The 16708-nt window shown below is 30.3% G+C and overlaps 1 protein-coding gene across 1 annotated transcript; it reads right to left on the bottom strand.

Moving 5' to 3' along the window:
• Window positions 1-243: 243 nt before the first annotated feature.
• On the bottom strand, window positions 244-2061 carry LOC149558849 (indole-3-acetate O-methyltransferase 1-like). Its single transcript, XM_089786180.1, has 4 exons — window positions 1957-2061; window positions 1433-1855; window positions 1082-1348; window positions 244-603 (listed from the first exon to the last, which is right to left on the bottom strand). Exons 1-4 carry the CDS (start codon window positions 2059-2061, stop codon window positions 244-246), a joined length of 1155 nt encoding a protein of 384 aa, XP_089642306.1.
• Between the last annotated feature and the right edge of the window lie 14647 nt (window positions 2062-16708).

Raw genomic sequence — 16708 nt, 5'->3', positions numbered from 1 at the left:
AACTTGCTATCAGATAGAAATATGGCCATGCTATAAAGAAATTTTGAATGCTCAAATAAAATATTTTAAAGCTCTTGATTGGTTATCCAATAAATATCTACTTCTTAGAGTCTAATTAATACACTAGGCACAAATAATCTAGCACCACAAATTGGCATTTATTGATTATAACTTAGTTGCATTTTTCATAGTGTCTAATGGATAAATACTAGACATTATTTATGACTAGGCATTATTGTATACTCATTTCTTAGTAAGAAAGGCAACAACCACCTCTATTTTTTGAGAGAGATATTCCTCTACAAAAATAGAAGCTCTTTTTGAAATTCTGGAGAAAAATTCTTGTGTCAATTTCTCACATCCCAGATGAGCTTGTATGATACTTTCAAACACTGCTTTACAATTATTGGCTACAAGCATCCCAAACATTTTCTCTTCACCCCTCTGCACATGCGTTAATGGAAATTGAGGAATATCTCTTATGGTTTTTACAAACTCTATCATGAAGGACCCTTCTTTCTTCACAATGCTTTCCACTTCTTCCACATTTGCACCATAATAAGGTATGTTAAATGCTTCCCATTTCTCCTTTTCAATAATACCCTGTCAATAACAAAATCTCATTTTAAATCAGCCTAACTAATATAAGATATTTATTAGATATTTATTAGTAAATATAAATTTATAATTAGAAACTCTAAACATGAATTTGACTTATGTTTATAATCAACATATAATACTGTACCAGTATTTATTTAAAACAGTAATTACTTTATTCTAACTACATAATTTGGTAGCATTTAAGCTCAGCCTCTCGTGTGATAAATAAACAGTTTGACGTTGCCCATTGCCTTACCCGTATCCTAAGGACTTAAGCCGATCATTCATATGATAGCAAATTGAGTTCTAATCTTGGAAGTTGTTCTAAGCTAATCATTCAAAACTTATGTTGGGTTGAGGAAAAGGCACAAGTTAATAGAGTAAAAAGGAATCAAGAAAGACTAGACAAGAGAGGCTTCAATATTAAACCAACCTGGAATCAAGAAAGACTAGACAAGAGAGGCTTCAATATTAAACCAACCTCATTAACTAGCTCCTCAAAGGCGTATTCCAAGAGGCGCGCCGCAAATCCCAACAAGCCTTGTTCTTGTTCTATTTGGGTGCCTGCATTACGACCATACATGGATATGAACATGCATCCCCCATCAACCATCTCCTCTCCCCGGGCCTTCAGAAACGCTGTCAAATCTGCATCAAACTGTTGCAGATACGCAGCGGCTACACCCTCCCCACAATCACCTGAAATGTAAGCACGAGAAGAGCTTCTCTGTTGAACACTCTCTGGCACCTGCATTTTGCGCCTTATATCATGAGACAACATCATCTTACTAATATCTTATACTGACAAGTCATGTTAGGGTTTATTACCCACCTGTGAAAGCCAATGGAGGCTTGCAGAAGAATGACAGAAATGAAGGCTTTTCCGTGGGACTAGGCGTCTGAAATGCGATCCACACACCGCCGCTGCAGTGTAAGACCTTCCAGATAATGGGTTCTTATCCACAACGGCCGAGCCTTCTTCTCTGCGTGGGGGCAATATTCGAAAGAGTGAATTGAAATCATTGGAAGGGAGGTCGATGAAATAAACCTCAAATTCTGGCATCTCCTCTTCTTCTTCATGAAGCGAGCGTTGCACAGCACTCACAACGCTGTCTGCCACAAGAAGAGTATTTTTCCCGGTACCACACCCGAAATCTGCTATCCTAAATATGCCCTCCATATTAGACATAGAATGTCTTATATACTCACATATGCAGCGCTCGAGAATAAGCCTCACAGACTGAAGCGTATTTAACTGCACGAAGCAAATTTCCAAATTAGGTTAGGTATTCTGGTTATTTTTCATAGTGAAGAGCGAGAAGATATAGAGAAGGAAGGTGTGTTAGTGTTGTATACCTGCATTGAAGAGCTTTTGGCGTAGCTAGAATCTCCATCTCCACCCTTCATGCCGAGTACATTTTCCAGGGCCGGCTTCGATCCACATTTGATCATCATCTCCATTAAGACGTCTCTGAGGGGTTCCAAGATTATAGTAGGTACTTCACTCCAATGAGAGATCCTTAAACTTTCTGTGTCTCCTCAATTGTAGCATTCCTCTTTTTATAATCTCTTCTCTTGACGATCTGACATCATGCAAACGTCATGTTGTGAATTCCGGGCGAGGGAAATAAACATGGTCAGAAGGAACGTGGGTTTCTAGAGGACGACGGGCGTGGGAAATAAAGACCAGTATTACCAATGCATGTTTTAGAGTTTGGGGTGGGTGGAGTAAATAAAAATTAGTATCTTTCTTAATCGGTGTCAATATTCTGTGATTTATTTAATCGTTATGTTAGCGTCGTGCTGCGAACACCGGGCAAGCGGATATCGAAATAAACAAATGAAATCAAGGAATCTTTGAAAGGTAAGCGGAGGGAACTAAACATTTCCACAGGGAAATAGGCAATGCTAACTTGATTGTACATTTCCAATGCGTGTTTTAGAGTTTGGGGTCGGTGGTGTAAATAATAATTAATATGTTCCTAATCATTATCAATATTCTATGAATTCACTACCAAAACTAAAGCACGTTAATGACTATGTATAAACATTATTGGTCAATGGTTTAGCCTTTCCATTGGAGATGGTTATTTATTTATTTATTAAAAATACTCATATTCACAAACCATCTAGAATGCTTTAATGTTTTAAATCAAGGTAGTATTTAAGTATTTTAGAACGTTACAGTGAAAGTATTATATTATATTTATATAAATTATTTTTTTAAAAAGAGTTAATGTTAATCATAAGTAGTATTATATTGTTGAATTTGTCAATCTTTTACATTAGAATTGTATTCAAGCATATTATACATTTATAAAAAGTATGGAAACTTATTTTATATATTTAATGTTTTAGTATTTTATAATAGAATGGTCCTAAGACATTTTGAAAAGTCCTTGTCAATTTTAACATTTAAGAAATATACTCAATGAGAAAAATAAGCATGATATAAGATTAAATATATTTTTAAATACTAAACTTGTTTTAATAAATGTATATCTGTATTACATAAATTAACATTAACATAATGTATTCTATTTATTAGATTCAATAATTTACTTGTAAATGAGTAGTAAAAGATTATACTAAAAATTATATTTCATTTTTCATCTTAAGCATTGGATTTTATTATTGTTCTATTAATTAGTGGAAGTCCTACATTTATCTGAGTAGATGTATTACCTTCTCTAAATCTATGTTGAATATTGGGCTAAGCATGTAATCATTTTATAGGAAGTTCTTTTAAATGAGGAAATAGTACTAGTAAAATTTAATGATTTAAATGGATATGTCTTTTTATTATATATTTTATATTTATCTAACTCATCTTGGCACGTCATCTAGAATGCTTTAGTGTTCTATATTATGGTTATTTTTAAGATTTATTCTTTTGCAAATGATGAGTAGAATTGACAAAGTCAAAGTATTATATTATATTTATATAACTAATTTATTTAAATTTTTTATGTATTATTTATGAATTAAATAGATTAATTCTTTTACAATGGAATTGTATTAGTCTTTAGATCCATTTGGAAAGCTTTGGAATTTGTCTATGGTTTTATTGATAATTCTAGTTTTGAATACCATTACTCCATTCATGGGGAGCAGTCTATATGGTGGAACCTCACTAATTCTAATAAGCGTCTTGCTCTTAGCAAGGGATGCTTTGCTAGATCTTGGAATTATAAGGGCATAAAATACATTATGGATATCATGGAACACAATACTCTTATTAGTTGGAACAATCTATCCAGAATGTTTGATCCTAATTCTCAAATTAGAACTTATAACTTAATTAAAAAAATTGTGCTACTTGGCTGGAGGACCGGAATGATATTCTACACTAGTTGCCTATGGTTCCTCCTCTTTTTCTTTTTTCATAATTTTATACATTATACTATGTAAATCTGCCACTCTTGTGGGCTTGTTGTTTGCCCCTGGTTAACCAGTTGTATATGAACTTTTGAACTTTTGATGTTTAATATTAAAATTTTTATGAAAATTTATATTAATAATAGAGTTATCTTAAGAGATTTTGGAAAGTATTAGTTAAGTTTAACATTTAAAAAATATACTAAATGCTAGGATAAAAATAGGGATAATATTAGATACAATATTTAAAAAATTATTAGAAAAATATATTCATAAATGTATGTTTAATATATATATATATATATATATATATAAAGCACAAGTAGATTTGAACCCAAGACCTCTTCAATAAGATGCTCACAATTTACCATTGTGTTGTAAGCTCTTACCTATCTATATTTTTATTCTGTTTCATTAATTTACCTACCTATAATATACAACATCAAATATAAAATATAAAAATATTGATTAATAAAAATTGAAAAGTTTGAAAAATAGCTTACTTATAATTTTATGAAATGTAAAGGAAAATTATACTCTATTAACTATAACTAAATGCAAGTACATGCATTATGTGGCACTTGTTATTTTATAAATTAGTAGAACTCCTACATTTATCTTAGTAGATGCATTCCCTTTTCTAAATCTATGGTAAATATTGGATGAAACGTATAATTATTTTGAAGAGAAATTATTTAAATTGGATAAAAACACTAGTAAAACCATATTTTAATATAAGATATATAAATTTTTTATAACATTATTTTCTACAATATTTTCAAGATGTAGCAACATAATATGACATTATCAAATAGACATAGACTAACTTATAGAGATTATGTAAATAATTAATGTTTAAAATGATGTAAGAAATAAGAAGTGGATAGTAAAAGAAATAGAGTTTGTGATTATTTTTAGAAACATAAATTCAATTACCTTATGAGATGCAAATAAAATTGAAGACATCAGGAAAATTAAATTAAATAGTGAGTACAATTATTAAAAGGTAAGAAATTATTTATGTATTTTATAACATTTTTCAATTTCCATGAATATATTGTTAGATAGTTTTTTGTTTGAACTATTTATGTGGCATAGTTCTTCATTATTCCAACCTATTATTTAAGAAAGCCTAGAAATGTATAATTTGCAAAATTCATGCTTGACAAAGTCAAATAGATTTAGACAAATGAGTCTGATAGATTATATTATGTTCATAGAAATTAGACATGTATAATAGTTGACTATATTCCTAAACAAAAATAACAGAATCTACAACAACATAGAAATTAGAAGGAAAGAAGGGAATGATACATGTTAAAAGAAGAAAAGAAATTTAACATGATTGAGAAGTAGTGAAGAGTAAATCAAACATCAAGCATGGTAATGAGAAGATCCTATTTTTGACATTCATTAACTATAGATAACTAACATAACCTAGAAGATAAACCCATTTGTAGAGATTTAATGCTTAATTGAATAAATACTCTAAAAAAAAACTAAGTAAACATTATATTATAAATGGAAAACTTTGAACTTTTTGTAACTAGTATAAATATGAAGTCAAACTTTTTCATAATTTTTTTGAAAAATTGTAGCCATCAAACTATAGGTCATTGGAAATAAACATTACTTCAAGAACTAAAAGTTTCATCTATCATGGATATAGAGCCTTGAATTTAAGGGAGAATATAAAATCATTCTATAAATTTGAAGAAAAACAAATAGGAAACTAAAAATAAAGTTATTTAAGATATTTTAACAACTTTTTTTTATTAAAGATACAGTTAAAGGATTTATATTAGAAAAAAATATCATCCAACTAAAAAAGTATAAAGAAAAAAGAAATCCAAAATGAATCACTCATTTATCTTATTATTCAATTTTGTGGTTTTAGGGTATTAGTTGTTTCCTTAAGTGAACTTGTTTTGCAAAAAACTAATTGAAAGTTATTGGAAACTTTTGGCACAATTCAAAATATAAGATAGTCTATAACAAGCCATGTCTAATTGGAAAGAATATGATAGAGGTAGGGGTGAACTACTTCAAATAGTTAGAGTGGTCTGGGTTGAATTCATGCACATTCAAGTAATTAAATGAGAACAGTTTGAAAAACACTTTCAGAAGCCTACCTTAAGTTTGTTCATGTTTTATATTGCTTTTCCTTCTAGAATTATTGTTTTGCTTTGGACTTTGAAAGGATATATCATGACATAAAATGAAATAGATTGGACAAGCTTAGAGCTTCAATTGAGCTAAAACACCATTTTCATAATTTAAATGAAGAAGTGAATTCTAAAAATAGAGTAAATGATGGAATGTTCAAATATCTAGGTATTTATATTAACATTAAATGGGGTTGTCCACTTTTTGCAACTTTTTTTGGGTTATAAGTTCATAAATTAGGGGAGTAAATAAATTATGATAATTTTTCAAAGTTAGTGCAACTTGCTAGTTCAAAATCTCCATTGTATAATTTTTGTAAATATTTTTTAAAAAATTATTTCTTTACTTTATTGTAACCAAGATACATTAGAAAAAGTGGATTTGAAGAAGAATTATAATTAACTAGACATGATCATATTGAGTTCAAGAAACAATTTATGCTAATTGAAGTAAAGATTTGAATTTTTTTTTTTTGAGGAATATGAATTGATGATCGATGATTTCGAGGTTAGAAGGACCATTTAAAATAATTGATGAAATAGAATAAAATGGTAAATTATTATAACCCACAAATTATTAGATAAGAATTCTAGAATGTTCCAAAACCCTAATTAGGTCAAACAACAAAAAGAAAAAAAAAACTATCTAACCAAATATCAAGAACAATTTTAAGGTTGTTGTACTAGTTTTTGTTGTTAAGAAGATTATGATGTTGTTGAGTAAAATGTTGATGCAAGAAATAAAGAACAAAGGTTAGAACAAAATTTAAATATTGGAGATACAAATAATATAGAGAGGAATTGCAAATCTACCATAGAACGTGATAACTAGTAAGGAGAATAAGGATCTATAGGTTAAGCAAGTTTTTATTGTAAACATCATCTTTTGCTACTTTGTAATTACTATAGTAGTTTCAAAATCCTTGAGAAAGATAGATCCTCATAGGTTTTATTCAATAATCCTAATAGAGTAAGTCATAATAAGTGACTAAACATTCTAGATGTAACGTGGCACTCTCTTACTATAGTAGTGATAGATTTGTGAGTACCATCCCCACTAAAAATTTCCCTCTATCCAAGGGTTTCTATAATAAAAAATGAGTTTATTATGTATTATGTTCCATGAGCTTAAGTGTTTATAGTTGGTGAATCTTGAATGAGTTATGTTAGTTTTATTTACCAAGTAATTTGATTTATGTTAAGTTATTACTAAGTTATAAAAGGAAAGGGAAAAGTACTACATTTTTTTAAAGATTAAAAAATTTGAGGATACTAATTAATACCCCATGTCCCCCTACTGAAGATTCTATCTCTCCTAATAATTTTGACCATCAGAATTAGAGCTCTAGTTCTCTCATTGAAGGTTATACTACCTAAGAGTTTAAGATCCAAGTCATTGAGAGGTAAAGGATCTATATGACTATTGAGAATTAGATACTGGATATAAGGATGACCATGAGCCAAATCAATGAGATGAAAGATGTGCTAAGATAGTCATCGAAAAGGAGGAAGGAAATATCTCAACAAACTAATAAAGAAACATATCATGAAGAATTGATTGAAGTGTTATCTAATGGAGACATGTTTGATGAATCTAATGCTTTTATAGCTACTCTACTAGACGAAAACCACAATCTTACTGAGTAGGTTAAATCACTAGGAAGAGAACAATAATTATAATCTACTAGGATGTGTGAACTAATGGAATGTTTAAGATAAAGGATGAGGATGATAAGGAAATGATTGAACAAGTGAAGAGACAAATAACTACCAAATAAGATGCAATAAATGAACAAATCACAAGGCTGACATAAAATCATTATGATCTCATAAATTAGGTAATCGGTGCAAATATAGAGGTTGACATGAAGATTAAAGAGATTGAAGAGTTAAGAACTAAGAATGAAAAAAAAAAAAAAAAAGTAAATTGAAATATGTATTTAAATAAATCATTGAAAGAATGAAAATATCATAAGAAAGTGTTAACATTTATGATGACTAGCTCAAAGGATAGAGGTGACTAAAACATACATATGGACTAGTATATACCAAGCACTATATGACCAAGAAAGGTGAATCATCAAAGCAAGAATGTGAAACCCAATCCAGAGCTAAAGAAGCCTAGATGCTATCATTATGAAAAAATTGGATGCATTGCAAATGTTTACCCAACAAAAATAAGTAGGATCAACATTATCATTACAATAAGTATGTACATGAAGAATATTATTGTAGATCCAAGTTCACTTGATCACCTAAGAAGTATGCCTTCAGTGGATACTGCTACACTTGCAATAAGTATGTACACAAGTCACTGTAATGCAGAAATGATGAAGCCTAAATAGAAACCAACACTGAAAGATAATGAAATCAATTGGGATTATGATACACAGTACTCACATACTACATTTGGAAAATTTGGTCATATTTCTAAAACTTTCATGAGATTACACTTTGGAGAAAGATTTGGTAATTGGACAAATTTTGGAATCTCATGTTATCTTTTTCACAAGAACAATCATTTAAGAAAGAACTTGTAGAACCTAACATCAAAACCCAAAGAGAAATATCCAAAAGGTAAAGGTAAATTCAATATGGATGAAATTCATGAACAAATGAACAAGACATAAAGGAAGAAGTTAGCATAGAACAAGACATCAAATGCAACCAACGGTGACACCTCATCCAATAGATTATATGTAACCACCAACTCCAATGAAGTCTTAGAATAGGGTAAGCAACTATATTACTAAAAATATACATTACAAAAATTCCTCGAATAAAGTGGAAGGAAGTTATAGCTACACAACTTTTGATGCACAAGGACAATTTGTGAAGTCTAGAAATTTTGCAAACAAACAGTTTAATTGAGATTGTTGGTAACTAAGAGTGTTGATTCATCAATTAATACTAAAAGGTATGATGATCCTTTACCTTGAGCTTGAGACAACATTATCTCTTTAACCAAGTAATGATGTAAATGAGTTTTTACTAACAAACTAGTTGTAACTAAGCACATTGAAGATGGTAGAATATGTGGCACATTGCACCTAATATGCCCTTATGATTGTAAAGTTAAATTTATAGCTTATATATTATGGATTTAAATATTTATAATTTTACTGTTCATTCAAAAAGATTGTGAAAATTCTAGTGATTTATGTAAAGAATCACTTGCAAATGCTTGGAAGAGTGAATTTGTTAGCAACATTGAACACCGAAGAGACTTTTAAGTGAATCTAGTAAACACCAAAGTATTTTATAGAAACCCTAATTGGAACAAATATCTTTAAGTCCAACAAATGTGAGATGAAAGACAAAGGAAAACTTGAATCTAGTTAAGTTTATTCTAAATGAAGTATTGGAAGAACTAAAATACAAGCTATATCCAGAAGTTGATTCACAAATTGACAAGGTGGGTACCCTATCTTCAATTCCACCTAGAGTTTTACTTGTTAATAATATTCACTCTTTTTATCATTTATAAAATCATTGGACTTGGAGATCATGAACTACATGAGGTGTATAGAGAATTGTGTGTTGATATAAATTTGAAGGATTGACACAAACATTTGGAAACCAGAGGTCTCATCAATGCTCTACATTTCCTTAAAGAATTTGAGGCCAAAAAGATTCAAATAGTGTTGACTAAAGTGCATGACATTCACATCTGGCCAGATTATCCCATCAAAATAAAAAAGGGTATTATTAATATGATCACTAGTTACATAATCATAGAGGAAGGAAAATCTATTGAAAAAGTGTCAAAGAATGAAACTGGAGAAAATACTAAACCACAATGGGATGGAAGATGTATTAAAGTGAACACAATACCTAATTTGGAGATAAAATGTAGACCATATGTGGTTGCAAATCTTCTAATATAGTTGGCCCAATAGCGTATCATTTATGGTAGTTGACCTAGTTTGCAATATTATGAAGAAATAATCTAAGTATGATATTATTGGGCTACAAGTGAAGCAACTAGAATATCTCTTAAGACTATTCCAATTGCGAGGTCTAATACATGAAAAATGTGTTCACTTCTTGTATGCTAGTTCTTCTATATATGCAAAATTATTTTTGATATATTGGACAAGTGAAGTAGAGTAAAAATATATCCCTATTATTTATCAAATTAATGAGTTTATTCAGGCATTGGGTGAGAATTTTGAAAACATTGTGAATGAGTATTTTGAAAATTTGCAATTGAGAATAAATCATAGGTTTAGGATATCCCAACATTGATTGAAAAATATCATGATGATGTTTATTTTCTGGATGATATTGATAATACAATTGTTAATGTTGTACTAATTATATTTGCATGGCTTGAACCCATGGACTATAAGCTAAACATAGATTAGGCCACCAAGGCCATTCAAGCCTTATTGAATGAGCTAGTAGACAAAGATGCCTCATGATTTAGGACATATGAAAAATCCGAGGAGATAAAACTAGACATAGTGATCACCAAAATTGATAATATATCTAAGAAGATAATAGGTACACTTGAAAGTAGATTTGGTGAAAATGAATGTGATCAACCAATAATAATCACTAAAATAAGTGATGGAGATAATGTAGGAGAACAAGGTACATGATTCAAAGATTTTTTTTCCAATCCAAAAACTATAAAAAGTAAGGAATGATCTTCAACTATACCTATGAGTCCAAATAATACAAGATCTAGAACTAGAGTTGCCTAAGGGGTTCATCCAAGATTAAGGGCATTGTTAAGATCATGAAGCCCACACAACCTCAGATCAACACTTATCAAAAGAGAAAGCAGGCCCCTAAGTAATCAAGAAAACTGGTCAAGGAAACTACTCAAAGAAGAATAAAATTGATTTTAAAAGATTATTATGATGTTGAAGATAGTGAAAGGACTAAATTAGATGAAGTAATTAAAACTTGAGCTACAACAATGAGAAGGCCACAAACCATAGATGAAATCTCTCAATCTATTAGTTAGAGTAGTGATCTGTCAACTTTCAAATATTGTAAGTATGAGAAGATGAATTACAAGGATGATAGAAAAATGTAATATTTTCTAATTTTTATGGTGATAAAATTAAAATATACACCACTATAATTTGGAGATTAAATCTTTGATGATCTATATCAAAGAGTTGATAGTTGATGGAAGTATGCACTTAGAAATGAGAAGGAAATAAGATGGAGATCACTGGCTAAGATTATGCTAGATTTTTGTGTAGAATATAAATAAAGCATTAGAACATTAAAAAAAAAAAATTCGGTAGAGAAGCATATAGCCATTTATATCTTGTTTCATAAATTTCAATTAGTTAGTGAGGATTCCGAGAGAACCTGGAGGTAAGTCTACAACATTAAAGATTCTAATCAAACCAGTGAAATTGATGATACTCGAATTGAGTAAAATGTTCAACTTGACAATAAGGAGGATGATTTAACTAAAAATTATCTTTCTAAGGAACTTAGGAAAGATGAATAGATCAAGATAGGAACCAAGATGGACAATAAGAAATCACCACTTACTAAGATAGCACATGCACATATACCTAGCTTTGACCCTCTAATCATGAAAATCAAAGTATTTTCCAAGAAAACAAAATAAAATGTAAGTGATGTTCCAACTGGTCCTTTACATATTTTAGCAGATAGAATTCCTAAATTGACGCTGAGGCATAGAAAAAAATGTAGGCACTGAGAAACAAGCTCAAGATATACATGAAGTAGAAAAGTATGAAGATGTACCCATCAATGATGAACATGCTCAAACTAGTGGAGACTTCATAGAGCACAATGCTGATATTTATGCTATAAGTGATTGAGCACCATCCTATGGATCTCTGAGTGAAGGAATTAATGGGCATAGCCAAATAGTTGTTGCAATGGAAAAAGTAACTAGAGGACTTACATTTCTAAGTGAATTACTAAGTATTATTATAAATCAAATGATGCTACAAACTACAGTCATGATATTACCTAAAGTTAATATATAGGAGCAACCAAGTAAGGAGACCAAGAGCAATGAGGATACAAATATATTATCAAAGATGTCCTTGGTACACTTTATGCCACCTATTGATGTATCCATTATTGAACGATCAAGAAATGAAGAAGAACCATGAAAAAAAACTTGGATCACCCAATAAATCTTGAAATTCAAGGTCCTATGCCAAAGTCTATCTCACCAAGTACCAATAAAGGAAAGAAGGTAAAGAAGAAGTCACAGATATTCAGGTCTAACCTAGTGACATTGGAGGAGGAGATTTTCATACCTAACTAGAATCCTAACACATTATATGATGATCAAATAGAAATTTATATTAAGCTATGTGAAAGAAAGAAAGAAAAAGATAGAATAAGGAAAGAGAAAAAGCCAAAAATTAGATTGAATAAAAATGTACCTATATTTTTCGTTTCACCCAAAGATCAACCTTTTAATGCATGATACAACCACTAGAATTCTAGAACATAGGAGGTGGTTAAGCCATGTCATAACTATCGAAGGGAAAGGTTGACAGTTAGAATAAAAATTTGCCACTTAGTGTTACACTTTGTAAGACCCCACCAAGGGATCCAAAGAATTAACCTAAAGTTTCACTAAGTTTGGTAGCATTTTTGTTTTTTGAAATATGAAAGTAAACCATTCATAACATAGTAGCACAAGCAATAACATCATTCAACTGAAAGTAAACATAAACATACATAATATGTTACATTCTTTAAGGATCCGTTAACATTGAATCACATCTAAATTAACTATTAATGATTCCATCTAATACTACATCCACATGAAATAATAATGAAACATCCAATGTTCTTAAACAATATCCTCAGTTCCAAATGTCCCTTAGTAAATTACATTTCAGAAAGCTCGATCATCCACTGTACATGTCATAGGGTATGAAAGACATAAAAGAATATACATATGTGAATTAAAGTACATCATCCTATTCTAATTCATGATTCAATAAAGTAAATGAAACCATATTTCATACATGATACATCATCATAAAAGATATAAACATCCATCGTAAAGTATAACCATACATCACAAAACACAACTAACTAAGTGCATGGTTCCTCCCAACCATAAATAGCATCATTAGACCATCATGGGCCCTAGCCATCCCTCCATGCATAACATCCCAAATCATCGAAGAGATCATTGGTATTATCATGTTAGGAATTTCACTCCTAAAACATACTACATCATATGCATAAAGATATCTAACATGCAACATAAAGCATAAGACAAGTAATTAGTATCATCTAACATATACTAATCATCAACATAAGGATGCGTGTCCACTATCATAGTCCATGAGCAGAATGAGGATAGATGCTAACAAAGAATGCATCAGCCATGGTGTCTTAAATGGATCTCAAATGGTACGAGTGAAAAAGTACTACCACCCAACTGCATGGAATCTAAATGCTACACTCCCACTGCGCTGAGGAGATAATCTCAAGTCCCAAATAGGCTAACAAATCACATAGAACCAATACTCTCTGAGTCCAAGAAATCCTAAAAGTATACTAACTCAAAGGTTCCAACACAAATCGACATCTAATCCCAGAGGCACACAAAGACATGTAGGAAACTTACTATGCAAGCAGGAAAGTGTCATCACATGGATCACACTAGAGTTACCCTGGTAGTCTCTCAATAGACCCCGGCCCCCTAGTGATCCCTATGCGGCCACTAGTATCCTCTCATACTGATGAGGCATACTATGGAATGGAAGGTCGCAACCAAGCATTCTCTCTACTCCCATCCTAGTTTGTACTAGCACTTGAGGCATGGGCGAGAACAAATAATTATCTTATTAGGTTCATTAAGTTAGTATTAGGTGTAATGTTTTCACTAATTAAAACAACTTACAATGAGTTACCCTCGCAGTCACTTAGGGCCCCAACCCCCATTGCAAACCACTTCCCGACACTACATGTAAATAACCTACCCTAAGCTCATGGAATCATAATTCACAAAATCACCACAGTCCTATACAAGCGACTGGAAAAAATACCAAAAGATAATCCACAATAAGAGTATCAAATCTTCATGAGCAACTGAAAAGAATCCATAGATAATCATGAGCACAAAAATTCTCTATTGGCAACTGAAGATATCACTGATAATCACAATATCCATTGTTACTCAACAAGCAACCAAAAAGGCATATCCAACAAATAATATTGATTATAGACTCCAAAATGGTTAAGTCAAAACATGTCACAACATGACATCATCAAGATCAGATAAACAAATCAATCCCATCAACGTGACTAGAAAGTAATCCAAAAACAACGAATTGATACTAATAAGTGGTTACATATGTCACAACTTACACAAGAAGACTAGAAACAATATTATTCAGTAACCCACACACACACCATAGAGCATGCCATCACATAACCATGGTTGGGTTTTAAAAAGATCGAGATCAAAAGACATCATCATGACATCACAATCATAACCCCCGAGCCTCTGGTAGATGTCCTATAACTGGTCAACCACTAGTCAACCCAAACCCAAAAAAAACAAGAAGCATAGAGAAAGCACAAAATACAAGCACATGTTTTTGATTTGCTAAAATTACATAGTTGAATAAAGTGTGGAGGTCTCAGTTTTCGTTTTCAAATTTAGGAATCGAGTGGAGAAATTTGTACATTTTTTTTAACCTAACCCATGTATATGTTTGGTAGATAAAAGTATTTTCCCCATAACCCATTAAATCAATATTTTAAGATGTTTCTAAGAGTATAATTTATATACAAGATTTGGAAAAGACCCCCATCGTGTTCCAATAGGACACATTGTAACTTTTACCAATTTCCCCTTATTATTATTTTTATCTTTCACAATTAAATTAAATTTATATTAAAAAACTAAAATATTATAAAATGATTAATTTTATTAAAAAAAACTAATAATAAAATTACATTTATAATAAATATAATAATTATTAATTATTAATATTATATATATAATATATAAAATATTTTAAATTTATTAATATTTAATTATATTAATAAAGATAATAGATATATTAAAAATTGATTTCATATCATATCATAAATGTTTTTAAAAAAATGGAATTTAAATACCGACACTATCGAAGGTGCTCCACTAGTCTGTTTGACTGACGTGTGACCACGGTACTAATACCCTATCACGAGTACACTGCATATGCAGGTACCCTGCAACATGTGATCGCAGCCTTACAATATTAGTGGGGGCTATGGGGGGGTGTAACCCGCCCCTCCATAGTTTATAAAAAAAATTATATAACATTTTAAAACAAAATGCTTCCCATATGCGATTCAAATTTTTAATAATGTTTTTCCACTGTGATTTAATAAGCAACATTTCAATATATGTGTGTGTGTGTGTGTGTGTGTGTGTGTGTGTGTGTGTGTGTGTGTGTCTATATATATATATATATATATATATATATATATGTATATATATATATATATATGTATATATATATATATATGTATATATGTATATATGTATGTATGTATGTATGTATGTATGTATGTATGTATATGTATATATGTATATGTATATATGTATATATATATATATACATCTATACATGTATATAAATCTATATATATATATATATATATGCATTTATGCAAGCAGATTTGTATATTTTTAAAAGAAAACATACACATAATTTTTTCTAAACAAAAGGGGCTTTCCAATTCTATAAGTTAAGAATTTCCATTTAAAATAATTATTCTCTAAATTGACCCATTAATCCTTCTAATAGGTTTTTCCATATGCATTTGAAAACCCTAGCCCCATAGTTTCCTCAGATCTATGCATATGAGGTTTTATCATAAAGAATTTAACTACCCATGACAAAATGCATACAACCAAGATATTCAACATATGAAAATCCTTAGAAAGCATTCACAAGACATGAAGAAGACAAGAAGTGCAAGAAGTGAAAATGACATATGCAAAAATTAGGGGTGTCTACCTGGACACTGATGCTAAATCACTTCTCCTCAGAAACTTCATCCTTTTCCAACATTCCTGGGTCCTCCAAACACACTCCCTAAGCTTCTAAGAGTGCCTGAATATAAAGAACTCTCAAGAAGCACCTAGAATGTCTATAGAAACAACTAGAAGATGAGATAAGTGTTGACAACTAAGAATGAGCTTTTTCCAACCTTCTAGATGAGTCACAAGGTTGTAGACACCATGTGCTTAATTTGTGTGCTAACTCCTCTGTTGTAGACATATGTGCATAACAAAGGTGTGCTTACACCTAGGTAGACTTATAACTTTTATTTTAATTCTTTTATTATTTCTATTATTATTATTTATTTATTGTTTATTATTATTTATTTAATATTTATTATTATTATTATTAATTATAATTTCTTTTATTTAATTCTTTTTCTCAATTAATTCCTATTTAATTAATTAAAATCAAAATATCAAAAGATCATGATATTATATTTATTTTTTCCAAAATGATTAAATTATTAATTAAATCTTTTAATTTTAGACTTAATTAATAGAAAATCTACCATAGACCTCCAAGATAAAG

Source organism: Cupressus sempervirens, chromosome 5 (genome assembly GCF_028749045.1).
Source record: "Cupressus sempervirens isolate cs-2001-9-10 chromosome 5, ASM2874904v1, whole genome shotgun sequence".
Lineage (NCBI taxonomy): Eukaryota > Viridiplantae > Streptophyta > Pinopsida > Cupressales > Cupressaceae > Cupressus > Cupressus sempervirens.
This window is presented reverse-complemented; position numbering and strand designations above follow the sequence as displayed.